The sequence below is a fragment of the Lissotriton vulgaris genome, chromosome 6 (assembly GCF_964263255.1).
Source record: "Lissotriton vulgaris chromosome 6, aLisVul1.2, whole genome shotgun sequence".
In the NCBI taxonomy this organism is placed as follows: Eukaryota; Metazoa; Chordata; class Amphibia; order Caudata; family Salamandridae; genus Lissotriton; species Lissotriton vulgaris.
Genome location: NC_141694.1, coordinates 1615150979 through 1615168340, shown reverse-complemented (window position 1 = coordinate 1615168340; position 17362 = coordinate 1615150979). Strand labels below are relative to the sequence as shown.

Below are 17362 nucleotides of genomic sequence, written 5' to 3'. Positions count from 1 at the left end.
ACATGGGCTGTTAAAGCTTCACCATGTGACCTGCGACAAACAGTGTGCAGGCCTTGAGATTGTTCGCTGTGATTGACCAAGTTACTGAGTTGCACTCGAAGCATCATAAGAGTAGCAATAATAATCTGCTCCTGTGACTAACAACTGTCCCGGCCACCAGAAATGAAGAACTGTAATTCCTTGTACTCCCCAGGTGGCGGGATAATGTTTAGAGTGGCAGAGGTGTAGCGCTTCTGTATAATACAATTAGGGACAACCCTGTACTTGCTTACTATCAACTGAGTTATATAATGCTTAGTTCTGTTGTGTACTTGCTTTGCCTTAAAGACAAACACTTGGATAGACATTTAGGGGCTTATTCTCAAACGGCATTTTGTAGGACATTTACTAGTACTCCAATAGTATTTCTCATAGAATATAAAAATGCTATTCACCAAGCTATGTCTTAAAGACTACTCCTCCGCTGCGCCTATATGTTCTGTGGGCAGATCTCTGCCCCGACTGCGGACATCTCTGCACATGTATGCCTACATTTTAGTAGTAAATGTCAGAGGGACAGGAGAGTGGAAGAAAAAGGGACAAAGAGCCACCCACAAAAAAGTAAGTCTATTTCTATTCACAAACAACACTTCTATCGTTACTTCGGCCAACAAGGAGTTAAAACAGTTGTAAATGTACTCTATCTCAACCTCTGAGAAAGTCAAGCACCACCCATGGCCAATCACAGGTACTGCAACACCCTTCTATAGAAAATAATGGGGAAAGGTACACCCCATAGCAAATGTTAAAATTAATTATTTTATTTTGACTTTTCAAAAAAACATATGCAGATAATTTAATGGTAAAAAGAATATAGAAATAAACATAATTATTATTCCATTACAAAATATTGTAATACTCTTATAACCTTTTTTAAATGTAAATATTAATGTATGTTTAATTATTAAAATACTTTAATTTAAATAATTCTATACATAAGTATTACAAATGCAAATACAAAAATATAAACATTTATTTTAGGTAGAGTTTTTGAACAAATCGTTAAAGAAATATAACAGAAATACCTAAAATACTTTATTCAATATTAAGTTAATAGGGCTGTTGCATTTTCTTTTATTTTTTCTACATTTAAATGAGAGAAAGTGAATTTACGTTACTACTTAACATAAAAATATGTTTACTGTTTAATAAACTTTCTGAAATATCCTTATGTCCCAGTGGCAGAGACCTCTGGGTGCATGTGAAAAGTTACTAGTAGAAACTTTAGACTCATAAATTAAATTTAACTCCACCTGAGACATGCAAGTTTACGCGTTGTAGTGAATTTACACTTCTAACTGGTGAAAAACCAACAGTGGTAAATTTACAACAAAGTGTAAGAGTAAATTTGCATGTTTAGTTTTGCTTGTGTGTAAACGTACCTTTGTGAATAGACCACTGAGCTCTGAGATCCTGTCCCCCTCCCCCCACAACACCTCACTGAGAAGCCTGGGACTGCTCCCCTTGACAATCCTGAGAGTCAAGTTCAGAATGGGTTGTTCTAGACCAAATTCGCAGTGCCCTAGTAGGAAAGACTAGGACACACCAATCGCAAAAATACTTAACTTCCATGGTTGTGACCCAGTAATCCCTGCCCATACTGACCTATTGGATGGCTTTGTCATTCCTATTTGCTTAATTCCTATTGGATGGTTTCCTTGTTTCTGCCTGTCCATCTTGTGTTCATCCTTCCACTGGAACATACCCTATTTACTATCTCTTTGATTGGGTGGCTTTTGTGCTTTCTCAGCTTGATTTTAGGGAACTACTAATAGTTTATTTTTATTTAAGCACTCCATGAGAGTGCAAGTGTTTTCCAGCTGTTTCCCTCTTGAGCTTTTCTTCCCCCACCCTCCACGTTGCTTTCTCTTTCCCATGCACTTCTCCCCCAACACTTTTCACTTCCTCTCATCCATGTGTTTTTACCATATGTTACACTTTGCTCCTTTTTTCCATTTTTTTTATCCCTTGTGTTGCTTCTCCCCATCCACCATCTTGCATTCCTCAAACCCTCCCCCTGCCCACTCCCTGTTGCTCCCCACCTGCTCCTATGTTGACCCCTATGCCACACAATCCTATTTATTTAATTTGACATTTATTTTGGGGGGATTGCCAGGCAGCATATTGATGCCGGCCCTCTGCTTCATACATAAAAGTAGTTTCATGCTACTTAATTTGTATATATATTTTAATGCACCAATTAATCTCGGATTGCTAAATGAAAAATAATGGTACCTACCTCACATGCATACACCATGAGGCATGCACATGCCCCTGCTAAATGACATAATTGGGATTTTTTTGTTCATTCTGTAAATCATCTGCATTTTTGAAAATGCTGTACAGCATGAACAAAAGCATGAACAACAAGCACTGCTGCGCCATTAGGCCTGAAGGGCAAAGCTTATTAGCTGTGCTTGTGACCAATTGACTTTGCCAGTGCTTAATCTTAATTTAGATGCCTAGGCACTGGCCACAGTCGTACCGATGGACTGTCGGCAACAGGAGCATACACAAGGGAGTGATAGCCCTAAAATTTATAAACAGTTTAACCCTTTAACTTACGACAGAGATCTCCAACTCAACTTAGTCTCTCGGTCATCATAATGGAGCACAAATGAAAATTCAACAATGTACTGCAGTTTTGGAGTTCAGTCAATGATGAGAGGTTTGGTAAAGTTTTAAACGGTTATTTTCTCATTGAAATAAGCAATAATTGTGTATTTTATTCAGATAAATAGAAATATTGAGAAAAATTTGGTTAGAGGCAGCATAAATAATAACAGCGTGATCCATAATGTAAAGAGTCCCTGTCTTAATTTAAAGGACCTAACCTAACATGGAACCCATAAAGAGTTCCACGTGGAAAAGAGCAAGGATTCAGAGCATCAGGCTAATAGTCGCAAGAGAGCAAACTCCTGATTAAGAGCAGTTCTGTACTCAGCCGAGTTCCTCTACAGTTGCAGTAGCAGCCGTCAATCTTTGGAAATAAAGAAAGGAAGTCTCCTCATGAAAGGTAAGGAAAACAAAAAAATCACCATTAACTGTTGCTTACAGCAATTCTGGCTAGCATAACAAAGTGCTAAGGGGCATGGCAAATGCTGTAACTCTCTAAATAGGAACACATATTTTACAGAAAGCACAAACATATGTTGCAAAAACAGGTGCTTAAGTCATTTCGAGTCAATGAAGAAGGATCTTTCGATGGTCCGTCTCCTCTCGGATCTAAGGGTGGGCGTAGTTCGCGAAGTAGCGCTACACGAAGCTACGCGAAGTGCACTTCGCACTACGCGAACTTCACGTAGCACTACGCGAGCTGCGTAGTAGCATGTTCACACTGTGCAAGATGTGTTTTCAATGATTGCACAGTGCGGACAAGCATCCGGCACTGTGCAATCATTGAAAACGGCATCTTGCACAGTGCGAGCTGTAGTTTTCTGCTGCTCGAGTAGATTATTACTCGAGCTGCAGCTTTCTCAACGCGAACTTGTAGTTTCTCATTGAGAGCGGTCGCGAGCATGCGCAACCACTCACAATGAGAAACCTTACCCCCTTGCGTTGAGAATCTCGCCGGGATGTAATTTTGCTTGCTCGCGGTCGCGAACATGACGTTCAGAATCCCCGAACAAGCAAAAAATGAGCGCTGCACTACGCTACGCTGCACTACGCGTGTTCGCACTGTGCTACGTGCAGCTCGCGCAGTGCGAAGTTGCGCAAACTTCGCAAACTCCGCGAGCGTAGCGTAGTGCTTCGCCCAGGCCTACTCGGATCCCACGGTAAACGTTCCTGTTGACATGATGTTATTTGAACGCTGCTACAGTGTATTACGAAAAGATACATTTAGGAACGTTTGCTTGAGAACCTTTGCAAATCTACTCTGTAATCTTGTTCAGTTTCCCATTGTGTAACAATGGACTGCTCTGTGTAATGAAACATTAATATCTAGCATATCCTGGTTAGATCATGAGAAACATTTTCTTCAACTATCCTTAATTCTACTAAATATTTTATTTATTATAACACATAGCAGGTGACTTGATCTAATACAATGAAATCATATGTGTGAGGAAAGAAAGAAATGCATTTTCTTGAAATAGCACATTTCCTGATAATGACAAGTATTACAGCTAAATATTGGAATAAATCAGCAGTTCTGCAAGGCATTATTTTATTAAAGGGAAAGAGAAAGGAGAAAAAGAAAAAAATGAGGCCTAGTCATGCAAGCACAATGAAAACGGGAGCTTTCTGCAGACTAATGGAAATGCGCTCTACTTAGGCCTGCCAAAGACGCTAATTAACAGACTTCAAGTAGTCCTAAATGATGCCGCCAGGCTCATTTTTAATCTCCTGAGGAGAGCGCATGCCTCCCCATTACTAAAGAGTCTACACTGGCTGCCAATCGGGCAGAGGTCCACCTTTAAAAGCCTCTGTATAGCCCATAAAGCCATCTATGGGCAGGCCCCGGCCTACATTAAGGAACGGATTGAGATATATAGACCGGAAAGAAACCTCAGGTCTTCAGACGCCCAACTCCTTGTTTGCCCACATTTCAAACTGGCTACAATGGGAGGGAGATCTTTCTCGGTCGTACTACCGAACCTATGGAACGCCCTGCCCGAGGCACTCCGTAAGGAGGGTAATCTGCTCTGCTTCAGGAAAGCCCTGAAAACCAACCTTTTCAGAACAGCATACAACCCAGCGTAATTCCTGTCCTTTCCTCTACCCTTCTCAGTCCCTTGGTTGTTATGACATGTGGTATAAGCGCCCTGAGACCTGCAGGTGACTTGGCGCTATATAAACCCGCAATAACAAATAACAAAATAACAAATAAGCTTTTGTTACACGTTTAAGAAATACAAATTTTTCCTGCGGTTTTGTTTTAAGTATTCTCTACGTTATTGTCAAGATATAATTTAGCATCCGTGTGAGGTTAATAGTCTCTACATTTTCTGCTCTATCAGGAGCAATTGTGCATTTTGCACGAAATACTGGTTTATCGAATCAGGAGAAGATGTAAGACATTGCAATTTTGTTTTCTTTTAAAATCGAATCGGAGACTTGTGCTTGGGATGTGTGAATGAGAGTATATGGGCTATCGCTATCGTTGATGCAGCAAGTGCAGGGGCACAGGAGCCTTTTTATGAGGGTTCCACTCCACCTCGTTTATGAGGCTTTTACTATCCAGGGCCATTTTACTTGATTCTACAAGGACCGAGTTCATCATTGCTATAACACTGGAGTGCACATATGAACCCTTTTCGTGGGTTGTGAGAATGAAGGGCAGTGTTGCCCTGTAGGAGCACTGCAGTACAGTGTCTCTACGTCCACTTTTGGGGCTGGCTTCATGCCCTATTGGTGGGTGTGACTGGCCACATTGTGTGTATGGTTGTTCTTTGGAATATATGCAAAAGTCATTGTCAGAGCCAATAGGTCTCAAAGGCTAAACTCCCAGCTTTGCCAGTGCTTGTTTCTTTTATTGCTTTGTATGACACTTAAGTGGTGTCATGATGCTATGCATGTCCCCGTGGCAAGAAAAAATAATATAACAGCACAGCAGAAACCTACAATCACCATTTAGAGCGAACCCTCCTTCACAGAGCAGGAAAGCAGAGGATATCATTATCTTTCATTGAGACCTGATGACTCTATAACATACGAATGCTCATAAACGTTCACATATTGAAAGTATGCTTCCCGCTCTTTCTTAAGGGAGCAAAGTTGATTTCTCTGTTTATTTTTAATCATCTGCTTGGAAGGAGACAGATAGTCACAACACTAAACATACATTATTTATGAAAAGAACCCAAATGGGATTTAATATGATGAAGCCTTTGCAAAATCAACGCTTGTGTTGAAAGTTAGTTAATGAAATTTAATGTTAGTATTTGTCACTTGTAAGGAATTGCAATCAACTGAAATTCTAAATGTCCTTCCATAGGAATTTCCACACTGGCCATAGAGTCAAGAAAATTAAACTAACCGTAGAATCATTATCAACACTACAGACTCGAAGCTGTCCCCTGATGGTTCTGGTTGACTTGCGGACATTGAAGACCAAGACGTATTATGTTCCCCAAATTGACTTTAAATGTTATATGAAGTAGCAAAGAAGGGGTTTGTTTTAGGTTCAGCTCTGTATTGCATGCCCTACACGTTATACTGTTAATCAGATATATCCATGTTGCATCTTCGCGAGTGGTGTTGCAGATTGGTGATATGATACATAATCTATTTAAGCCTCAAGGGATCTGCCAAGTTTCTCCTGAAGTGCATGGGAGATTACTCGGTCCATAATGTAAAGTATACTGCACTCAAGTGCTGGGGATAATGATGAGAATACTTGCTTCTCCCACTTACTGGACTACAGCACCACCAAACTGGTATCCAAAGCGTGCATATAACAAGGATACAAAGATATCTTGCATGGCCAGGTTGTGGTTCTTAGAAGTCATCATGAAGCAACAAGTGGACCGCTGACATTGGTTCGTGATTGCTCTGGTATATTCACCAGTAGGTTCCCTACTGAAACTCTGTACTTGATCTCACATAAGGGTGCAACTCATTCTCTCCCATGTGGCAAAACCCCAGATGAAGAATGCTAAATAGTTGCTGACTTCTCTTTGGTCAACAGTTAATTACTGTGAGTAAATGGAGTTGATGCATAGTTAGACTTAGTGCTTGGTGCTAAAATGTGCACCACAAAAACACTGTAAACCCCTGGTGTAACTTTTTACCTCACTAACCTTCACACACAAACAAATACATTAGGGTCAACTCAGAACAAGAGAATACACATACAAATGGTCTGCACATCAATGCAGAAAGTCCAAGAGTCTACTAGAGCTTAACATCAGCTGTCATTCTCTTCTTACATTACATTAATCGAAAGTTCATTGTCTTTATAATTCACATTGACCAATTATTCATTATTTTCTTTTAACAAATACTACAACTGATGTGTTTTGCAGGACGAACTTGCTTTCTCAAGGCTGGAAAATGAATGTAATCGCCAATTGGAATTTGTGATTAGTGGTGTGATATGTGAGGTCATAAGAAGGACACGGCGGGGGGGTCAATAAACTATTGCTGGTGAATTTCAGTGTTTCTTTGAGATTAAAACTTGACATTTTGATTGAAATTTTGGCTATTTCTAATGAATACTCTATCTCTAATTTAGACAGAGCAGATAAAAAGGGAGGAAGAATAGCCATTATTCATCGGTCTAAGTTCCTCTGCGTTAGTCATCCCCTGGACTTAGTACAAGGTGCAGAGGCTCTTTCCCACTATCAACATCTCAGACACATTCTTGTTCTCGGGTGTCTTCATTTATCGTCCCCCTCACAAGGACACACCGTTTGCTTATCTTCTATCCACGGCAGTCATGCTTCTTTGTCTTGCTTTTGGGTGACTGAAACCTACACGTTGATGACAATAAATGTAAAACTGTAGAACAACTTACGGAAGCCTTGTCTGACCTTAAGATCGTCCAGAAAGTCAAAGGTCCCACTCACAAGAGTGGGGGCAAATCCTTCTGCTTCAATATCCCATCTCTTGAGGTTGGCTCTGTGGTCCCTCTAGCTTGCAATGATCACTTTCTAGTCCCCTTTAGTCTATGCTACCCACTTCCCAGGCCCCTAAACCACTGAAGCCATTGTTCTATTGTCCAAGGAATTCTATTTGCGATGCCATCTTAAACACAGTATTCTCTCACATGTAGGTTAACCATCACACTGATAGTTAGTTCACAGTATTGTTCTTCAACTCGAATTTCAAGCCTATTGATAAGTTAGTACCTCTTAGAATGAGCAAAAACGCAATGATCTCTTCTTCAGTGCCCAGGTCTTCAGCCTCCCTTAAAGCTGAAAAGACCTTGAGAGGAAATGGCAATGCAACTAATTTCCGGAAGACAAATTTAGGTATATAAATGCACTTCATACAATTTAGTAAAAATATTTTTTTTAAAGCCGAAGCTTCACTATTCACCAAACAAATCAATAAAGCAGAACATGCACCTTACACAATTTTTTAAATTGTGAATGCTTTAATAAAACCCAATGTCCTCTTTTGAAAAACTCTCCTTAGAGGACTTAGAGAGACTGACCTCATATTCGCCAAATTGTGTCTCATTCATTGAATTCACGGATTAATGCTTTCCTCAACCTCTCCCTTGAATCTGGCTCAGGGCCTACTTGTTGGAAGGAGACACTTTTCCTTCCACTCTTAAAAAAAGCAATATGGATCCCTCTTGTCCTGCTAGCTACAGACCAGTCTCGCTTCTTCCTCTTTATGGGAAGATGATAAAATCTGCAGTTAATCACCAGATTACAACATTTATTAAGGCGAATAGTGTGCAACATCCTTCACAATGCGGGTTCAGATCCAAATTTAGCACATATACAGCACTCCTAGAGGCAACTGAGTTGATCAAATCCCACCTTGACTTGGGTAACAATGCCATTGTAATTTTGTTAGACTTTTTAGTGGCCTTCAACATGGTGTCACATTTCATACTCCTGCAAAGACTGAAAAAAGCAGGAATTGCTGGCACAGCGTGGAAATTGATCAAATCCTTCCTCTCCAACCAGAAGCAAGCAGTCTGTTCCCTCCTTTTACATCAGGCTTTTATTAGGTAATATGTGGTGTTCCACAGGGCTCGGCCCTAAACCAGTGCTTTTTTAACATCTATCTGGTTCCTGATGATGCTATTGTTCTAGAGTAGGATTGTCCTACGCCGATGATGCCGAGTTAATGTTTGCCTTTAAACACCTTGATGCCTTGGTCTCAGCCAACTTTTAGGGCTGCCTATCGGCAGACGCGGCCTGGATGCATGAAAGCTGTCTCTGCCTAAATTCCAATAAATTAGAAATTCAGATTTTCGGATCCCCTTCCATATCAGATCTGAACCATCTGTGGCCTTCTGAAAGGGAGCTCCTCCTTGCTCCATCCACTACTGCAAAAAACATGTGGGGGTCCATCTTGACAATGCCCTCGCTTTCAAGCCTTTTGTTAATGCTACTCCAAGAGTTGGTTTTTCCTTTCTGAAAACCTTAAGGAAGACCCTCAAATTCTTGCAAGAGCTCACTAGAAGTTCATTGTTCATGCATTAATGACATTGAGAATTGAATACGCCAATGTGTTGTTCCTGGATCCTCCTCAAGCACTACTAAACTGACTTCAACCAGTCCAGAATATGACAGCCAGACTTGTGCTGAATATCCATTCAGAATGGCTAAAAAAGCCTCTACTGGCTCCCCATCAAGCAAAGATTAGAATTCAAAGCCTTAACGTTAACATTCCGGGCCACTGAACATGAAAGGCCCTGTGTATATCTACAATAAAATCAAAAGAAATCTCCCTGGCAGAGCCTTACGTTCAGCCAATCACAACCTACTTTGCATTCCGAAGATAAATAAGACTATAGCAGGTGGGTGCCCCTTCTCCTACTTGGCCCCAATGCTCTGGAACCTCTGACTGGATCATATTTGAGGTGCTACTAGAGAGAATTCATGTAAAAGCCTTTTAAAGACCCACCTCTTTAGAGAGAATCAATGATGGTAGGCCCCTCTTATGTCTACTCTTCCACTGCATCTTACTTTTTACCTAGAGCCGGGATGCTCCTTCTTGGAGCAGCTGTTTTGCCCTTTACAAATCAATTCATTCATTCATTCTTTCATATCTTCACTTAACTATAGCGTAAACTTAACCTTTTTATTTTCAATGAATTTTTAGTTTTATTTAAATGGACAGTTAGATATTATTACAATACCTAACTATTACATCAATTTAACCTTTGTTATTTCAATGAATTTGCTTTTTTGTAATGTAAAGTAACAGCTTATCACATACCTAAATATAACATCACTGTTACCTTTGTATTTTTTTGTGAATGTTAGTTTTTTTTATACATAAAGTAAGATCTTAGTGCCGTACCCAACCTCCTCGGGTGGCCAATCCCCTGCTGTGCACGTCCTTCACTGAAATGTCCTGCTTCTCATCCATCATCAGAACATATATAGAAATAAAGTAATGGTCTTTCAAAAACTTCTCCTTCTAGAGGTCTGCTATTTGGTTATTCCTTTCATTAGAATATAAAAATGCCTAAAGTTTGATCTTAGAGTATATGCTTGGAAGAAATATTTAGCTTTTCGTTTCTTTTACCTCTAATGAAGTAAGTGTTCGCTTGATGGATAAAGATTTGTTTAGGTTGTAATGTGTGTAATTCACAAAATTACAGCCTTTGCAATCTTAACATTACAAGTCACAATGTGCAACAGACACACTGTGAGTTTCTGACTGCCAAAATTCCTTTCACAACCGATTTAATAGGAGGAAGGGGCATGAAAGGGATATTGCCCTTCACCTAATAAATTGTGCTAGAATGTATCAGTGTTTGCAACCACGTTTATGATCTCAAGCCATTGATCTGATACGGTCTCCCTAAAGGGGATGCTATTCAATTTACAAAGTGGAAGCTGTCCACTTGAGAAAGTGTCTACCTTGTAAATGTTTGTGAATGGCGTTGGTGGAAGCAAACAGTGGCCCAGGTCATTCTTTGAATGCCTGATTTTAAGTTTTCGTTTTTTATTGAGAAAACAGCAACTGTCACAACAATCACATCAATATTAAGAACAATCATGTCTAATCACAATTTGAATAATTGGTGAAATGTTGGGAGCTGGGGACAGTGGAATAACATTAGCCCCCCCCCCCCCACATACCCCTTGGTGCAGAGGGGCCCGAGCTCCACAGGGGCACTGTGCATGGGCAGCGGGCCCCTAGCCGAAGAACACCTTACAGTGTCCGTGAGTGGGGGGCTCCATTTACTTAGCAGAGGTGCCCCCTCAAGTTTCATTATGCCACTGCCTGGAGAGATAACAATAAGAAAACACCATTATCACATATAGCACTGTAATTTGCCTGTAGGATTCACAATGAATATTCTCCCTTTTGGCCCCTAAGGAGAAGAAAACATCCTGACCAGGAGAAACACCTCACAACATAACTAGCGGCTGGTGATGGAAGATACATTATGACATGACAGTGCACAGGTTGGGGGTGCACCTGCATTCTTGTCTTCTCTGTTTCTCTAGTGGCTTTCACAGTCTCCAAAGGATTGTTGGTCATTGGTGCGATTTATGAGACAAAAGAATGACAGCAGCAGAGGTGGGCGGAAGGCCCAGTTTTTTTTTGCACTCTGCCGTCACAGCTGACAGCAACTGAGTAACTGCCACATTGCCCAAGACTTTTAGATATACAGGGCCCACAGAAGTCATCATGTGCCTCTGCCCTCTTGGGAGGGCCTTGACTGCGTCCTCAGTTTGGTTGAGGGTATGTTTGTTGAAAGGCGGGGGTGCAGGATTTAGTACTTTAGTACTTCCATCTTTATTTATTTTTCTTCTCTCCCTTTTGTATACCCTTGCGTGGGGTATTTTAATAGGGGGAGCCCAGCTTGTGGGAGATCTTATCAGCTGGTCTCTATACTCACAGTTGTTTGCCCCTTCTTTCTTTGGGAGTGAAAGAAGATGGTGACATGAGGCGGAGGAGAACGTCATCCCCAGGTCTCATCTAGTGGAGGTGTGTTGAGGCTCTGATCTCCTGGATTGTGGTGGCCTGGTGCGGGTTTTCGGGTGATTTGCTTTTCTTTCCTTAATAAATAGTCTACTGTGAAGTTCAAGATGGAGAGAGTTTTGGAGTCAAGTCTGGTCTGTGCTGGAGCCTTGTTGCTCCGTTTGTGCTGAGCGGAGTCCATTGTGTTGAGTAGAGTCCAATTGATTGAGGCCCTGGAGATCATTTAGTCCGTTAAGTCTGTCGGTTGACGGCCCAGGGCTGGTTGTACATTTCAATTTGAAAAATTAATGGATATAAGACTCTTTAATTTGAATTTGTATAAGGATATCTTGGGGAAATAATCATGGCTGCTCGAGAGTCCTTCAATGGAGAGCTTTACTGTTTGTACTAAAAGCGCTAATCTAGTAAAATTAGGTTGCCCTTCAGTAGGTCAATTGACGTTACGTTCGGTTTTCTGTGGGAAAATGATTTTGACGCTAAAAACCATCTAAAACTGGTTGCTCTTAGCTTGTTCAATTTTAATGTATAATGCCACAGGTACCTTTTTTTACTTTGTCTAAATGTTATAACCACCTAAAGTGCCAATGTTTGAAGACAAATTGCAGAAATTAGATTCTGATTTGAACAATTTGTGTTCTTATTTTAAGACTATTTATTTGGGCTGGCGATTTCAACGTACAATGTTTACTTACGATTTCTATGACGTTTTGAGAGATGAAATGCCTTGTTTAGAAATACAAAGTGTTATTTCCTTGTAAGAAATAGCTCTGTCAGAACTAGACTGGTGTCGACAACTTTATTGCAGCATAATTTTATCAACTTTAATGGTTGTTTCTTGAATGACAATCCTACTGCACTGGAATTTATATATGGAAATTGACAAATTCCTTATTGATTACTCTTTGGTCCTATTGTAACAGTTCAAAGAAATGGTTGATTTTAAGGTGTTCAATTTGGGGATAAATGATTATTTAACCATGGAGATAACTCATTAGGTGCCAACAGGATAGAACCCACTTGTGAATTTAATTTGGTGGCTAGCCATAGAATTAGGTTCTCGATTGTAGAAGAGAACCTTAAAGAATTATTTAGAATAAAAATGGATGCGTCCATGGTACATGTTTTTGGTATTCGTTATTTTGAGCAAAATACCCAGCTGGTAAAAAGTTTTGATTTGCTTGAAAGCAAACTTCAGTTCTCATTATGCTCTTGGTATCTATACAAGCTATCTGCTTTAGGTATAGTTTGACCAAGAGTGCCAAAAGCTAGAAAAGTGCCCTAAGCAAGTTGCATCATAAAGTGAGTTGTTGTGGGAATGATGATGATAGATGTGACTTTAGACCTTTGAAAAAATTAATATTGCACAGTTTGTACAGAAAAAGAGAGCCTCAGTCAACTTAATTGATATAAAATGCAGGAAGCCATTGCTTAGTGTTTCCATAAGGCCTTTTGGTGATTGCCTAATTCTGAAGTCAGAATTTCTCCCAGTAATTTGGAGGCTCAGATAAGCAAAACTAAATGGGTTGACTTCATTATGGCATTATGCTAGAGCCCCGTCCCTAACAGTGCCATCCAGGTGTAAATATGAATACCAGATGAGTGAGAATGTAATGGCTCTATAGGAAGAACAAGAAGATGTTGAGATTATTGTGGAAATAATTGATACTTTGAAATCTTCTTGGGCAGTGGGCCCAGATAATCTCCCAACAGTATTAATAAAGGCTAATCCCCTCTGATGTGTTAACACTCAACCGATTTTTTAAATGGGTCCCACTACAGTAATAATTCCGAGCGGGTGCCAAAATTTAGCAGATACATAAAACAGGTAATCACTGGAAATCTACTAATTATAGAAGACTTTCCCTGCCTGATACAATGTCTAATATTTATGCCCAAACATTGTTAGAACATCTTGAGAACTGGGCGTTTGGTACAGGTATTATCCCAAGAAAACAGGGTTTGTTCAGGTAAAAATATTCCATGTGGACTATGGTATGGTCCTCTGGACAGTGGCAAAGAGAGCGATTGCAATGGTTGGCAAGCTATGTTGCTGTTTCAAAGATGTTTGTGCCACTTTTGACCTGGTTGACTAAAAGTCTTGTGGAATAAGTTAGAAAAAATCTAACCTACTGCAGGATTTGCTTTTTGTGAAACAAAAATTACAGTGTAAAAACTAGGCTTAGGTGGATCTCAATGGGTTCAGAATACGGTCAGAAAAAATCCCAGTTGAGAACGGACTAAGGGAGGAGTGAGTGTCAGTGCTCCAACGATCTACCTTTTTTATTTCCAATTCACCTTTAGTTTTTTCAAATACACATTTTGTCTCTCCAAAAATAGTGGATGTTCACATTCTATGTCTTATGTACGCAGACAATCTATTCCTAATCGAATATTCTCTAGTTTCTTGCAATAAAAACTCCTTGCTCTTACTTCCTGTGTTGAATCTAATGGAATTACTGTTAACATGGAAAAGACCGAGACTCTGATGTTCTTGAAAGCGGTCAAAGAAATGCAAGTGGTTTCATAATAATGTATCTGTAGTGCGGGTCAGGGTTTATAAATACTTATGGCTTTCTTTTTCAAGTAACCTTAAATGGGACAGTCATACAGCGGCATTAAGAAGTTTGTTACTCTCTACTGTTAATGATCTCAAAAGATTTGACACTCATTTTGGAGGTTATTCGGTTGAACCTTAAAGAAAGCAATCCAAAATAAATGAATACCTCAAGCCATTTATGGGCCAAATTGATTTCTTTGGGACAGCGAGTCAATTTGGAGCTCTTAGAGAGTTTGTGCTGAAACAATCTTTTGTGTTTCCCCTTAAATTCTATGGTTCAGACAAAATGATTAAAGTTGGGAACGTATTCATGTGTGATATTAGCGCGATACTGCACATTGGTATCTCTTTTGACAACACCTTTTCTGTAAGAACAATTAGTGACATTGTGTTTCGGCCAGATGAATTTTCATACCCTCTCTCTAATTTTGCTGCCAATTCTGAATGATAAGTTGATATTTGTAAGTACCAAGTTTTGTTGCCCTTGTCGAAGTTAAAGAGCCTTCGGTGTGACAATATTAGGGAGGGAAAGTTCTCAAAACGGAGAAAGACTCTAATGACAAAAAAGTCTGTGGGTCATTCTACTGGTAGTTTGGGAGATGCAAAGTCTTTTCCTTATCTATCTCAGTGTCCTAAGAAATTAGTTTGAAATGTGATTTTCCATCTTCATATTGGGATCAATCCAGTCTGGAGATTTTTTGTCTTAAAGGGTGAATCTTCGAAAATAATGGCTGCTGCATTTGTGACCATAAAGTGAAACATCACCTACTCCACCTCCTCTTAGATTGTCGTCTATTTTTCTGAATGACAGTACAGTAATTCGCCATCCGTTGTTTAAGAAATATGATGTCAGAACTAAAAGTGATGCACAAGTCACTTTGTTTTCAATGAGATCTCTTAATACTGTGATAACTATTGCAAATGTTACTTATGGCAAAGTTTTGAGGGTTAATCTCTTGAACTATTGAATGTGTATATGTAATTGGATACATTTTGAAATCACGTATCATATTATTTATGATGTATGATTTGGGAAATTGTGTATTATCTCAAAGGCCAAAACTTAATTAGCATTTAATTTGTCTAACTATTTGTATTATTTTTACTAATTTTCATGATGAATTGTATGATGGGTGAACATGGGAATTGTGCATTTTTGCATTGGTTTATATTTCTGGTTTTTTAATGGTCTGTGGGCAAGGCTTACCTCTAGAAATGCATGGATTTTGTTACAGTGCACCACTATATTTTCTTGCCTTGTCCTTGTGACACATTCATATTGTTCAGAGTCTGCAAACTCATGAATACCATGTCAATTCCTTATTTTTTGGCCATTCAGACCCCAGGGTGGCAAACTGAAACCCTTAACATGAACACAGAACCCACACTCTTCTCGCTAGAGAGAACATCCCAGATAAACTGCTGGGCTACCAGCTTCAGATCAATGCCTCTTTATTGTTTAGAAATGTCGGGTTTTGAATCTTGTTAGATCTGGCATCATTTTCCAGAAATAGCATTTTAAAGTCCAGGTTCAAATTGTAGTCAAATGCACATCCCTCAAACTTATGGTACATCTGGATTACATCTGTATTCTAATTCACTATCTTACTAGTTTTGTTCTAGGCAAATTTAATATTTCCTTATCTCTTTCATAGTACCCTCAAATGAGGAGGGATTCAGTGTAACAATGTGTTCGGTTGTTTCATGGAAATACCTTTAATGCTACTATTTTTTTCTTTGAGTGAGAGTAACTTTTGAGTCTCCAGAAACAATCTGTATTTCTGGGTGCAAAAGATCATTTTTATTTTTAACTACCCCGTTGTTCTTTTTTGGGATTATGCCGTACCGAGGACAATACCTCTGCAATTTTCTCCCAGTGTTCTCCGATGCCAGTCATCACACCAAGACGGGAGATTCACACGCCCTTTCTCAGGCATCCCCTCGACCTTTCTACTCATCTGCTTTCCCTCTCCACTGCAGTGGTGCAACGATGCCTCCCTTCTCAGCATTCTTGGGTGTCCCTTTAGAACTTTGCCTAAGGGTTTCAGCAGGGACCTAGCGACTCCCAGCCTTGAGCTCCCTGGATGCTCTAATCCCATAGCGGTTATGTTTAGCCTACCTCTCACTGAGCTCGACCCTGAAAGGAGGCTCTAAAGGTCAGGGCATCTTAAAGTCTGCCAGTCTCTGTCCCTCCTGCTACTTCTAGGTTTTTTCTAAAACCCCCTGTCCCTTCAATGAATTAGAATAAAGGGATGTAGGTCTGCTGCCCCTCACAGTCCTGCATCTTTTCATTTGCAGAGTCACAAAATTACTATTGCCTCATTCATATTAATATGCTGGAGTTCCTCTGCCTCCCTGCAAATTTGTATTTTCTGAGTTGACTGACAAGTGCACCACTCCCATTGCAAAATGGAGGTAGGTTCCAAAGGCAGTGGTTGTGCAAAAAATAGTAATTGGTTTTCAAGCCCACCTTATTACCTCAGGTCCTATGTGCTACTCTCTCTGGTTGTGTGACTGAAATAAACCATCCTTTAAATCCTGCTTGTGCGACCTCTGCATATTGTTGACATTGTTTGGAAAATTAAACCTCCAGACCTGCCACAGTGTTTTCCTCATGATTCCTTCTTCCTGTGACTGAGGGATGGGTAGTAGTAGTAGTTTGGTTCATCCTGACACCCCACTAATGGAGCTTATCAAACCTCAGCGGTGTTGTGTACTATTGCTTGTGAAATTAAATTTCACATTAACTCAACTATCTTTGCAATTCTCTCATTGCAGTGAAAATGTTAAAACTTTCCTGTTATCTTATGTATGTTTCTTTGTTTCATTCACAGGGGAGTAATAGGGAAACAGGGATATCAATGCCAAGGTAAGAAGTATGCTTTGATGCTGTTTTGTTGACAAGCTAATTCGTCTGAAGTCTTGTTTGTGTTGCATGCTGATGAGCTGTGATGCGTGGAGTGGCCTTGTAATGTCAGGATATCGCTAACAAGACCTTGCCGCAGGGAGCTGCATCATGCCCTAGAGCTAACTTTATCTACCGGGGCATTTTTACAAGATGCTTAAAGCAATTAGAAGATGAGAACTCAAAGGACCCCAAACCACGCCATACATGTGTGCATTTGTCTAAGGATGGGCAACCAACAAACACACCCATATTGTTGACAAAGCATGACTGCTAAAATGCTGCCACATTAG

The 17362-nt window shown here is 40.0% G+C and overlaps 1 protein-coding gene across 2 annotated transcripts in view; it reads left to right on the top strand.

Moving 5' to 3' along the window:
* PRKCE (protein kinase C epsilon) overlaps positions 1 to 17362 on the top strand; it is a 1279555-nt gene that overhangs the window by 759328 nt on the left and 502865 nt on the right. For both annotated transcript variants that reach the window (XM_086927786.1, XM_086927785.1), the window contains one exon: positions 16999 to 17033. In XM_086927786.1, the coding sequence (XP_086783912.1) occupies positions 16999 to 17033 (35 nt within the window). The remainder of the gene's footprint in view (positions 1 to 16998; positions 17034 to 17362) is intronic.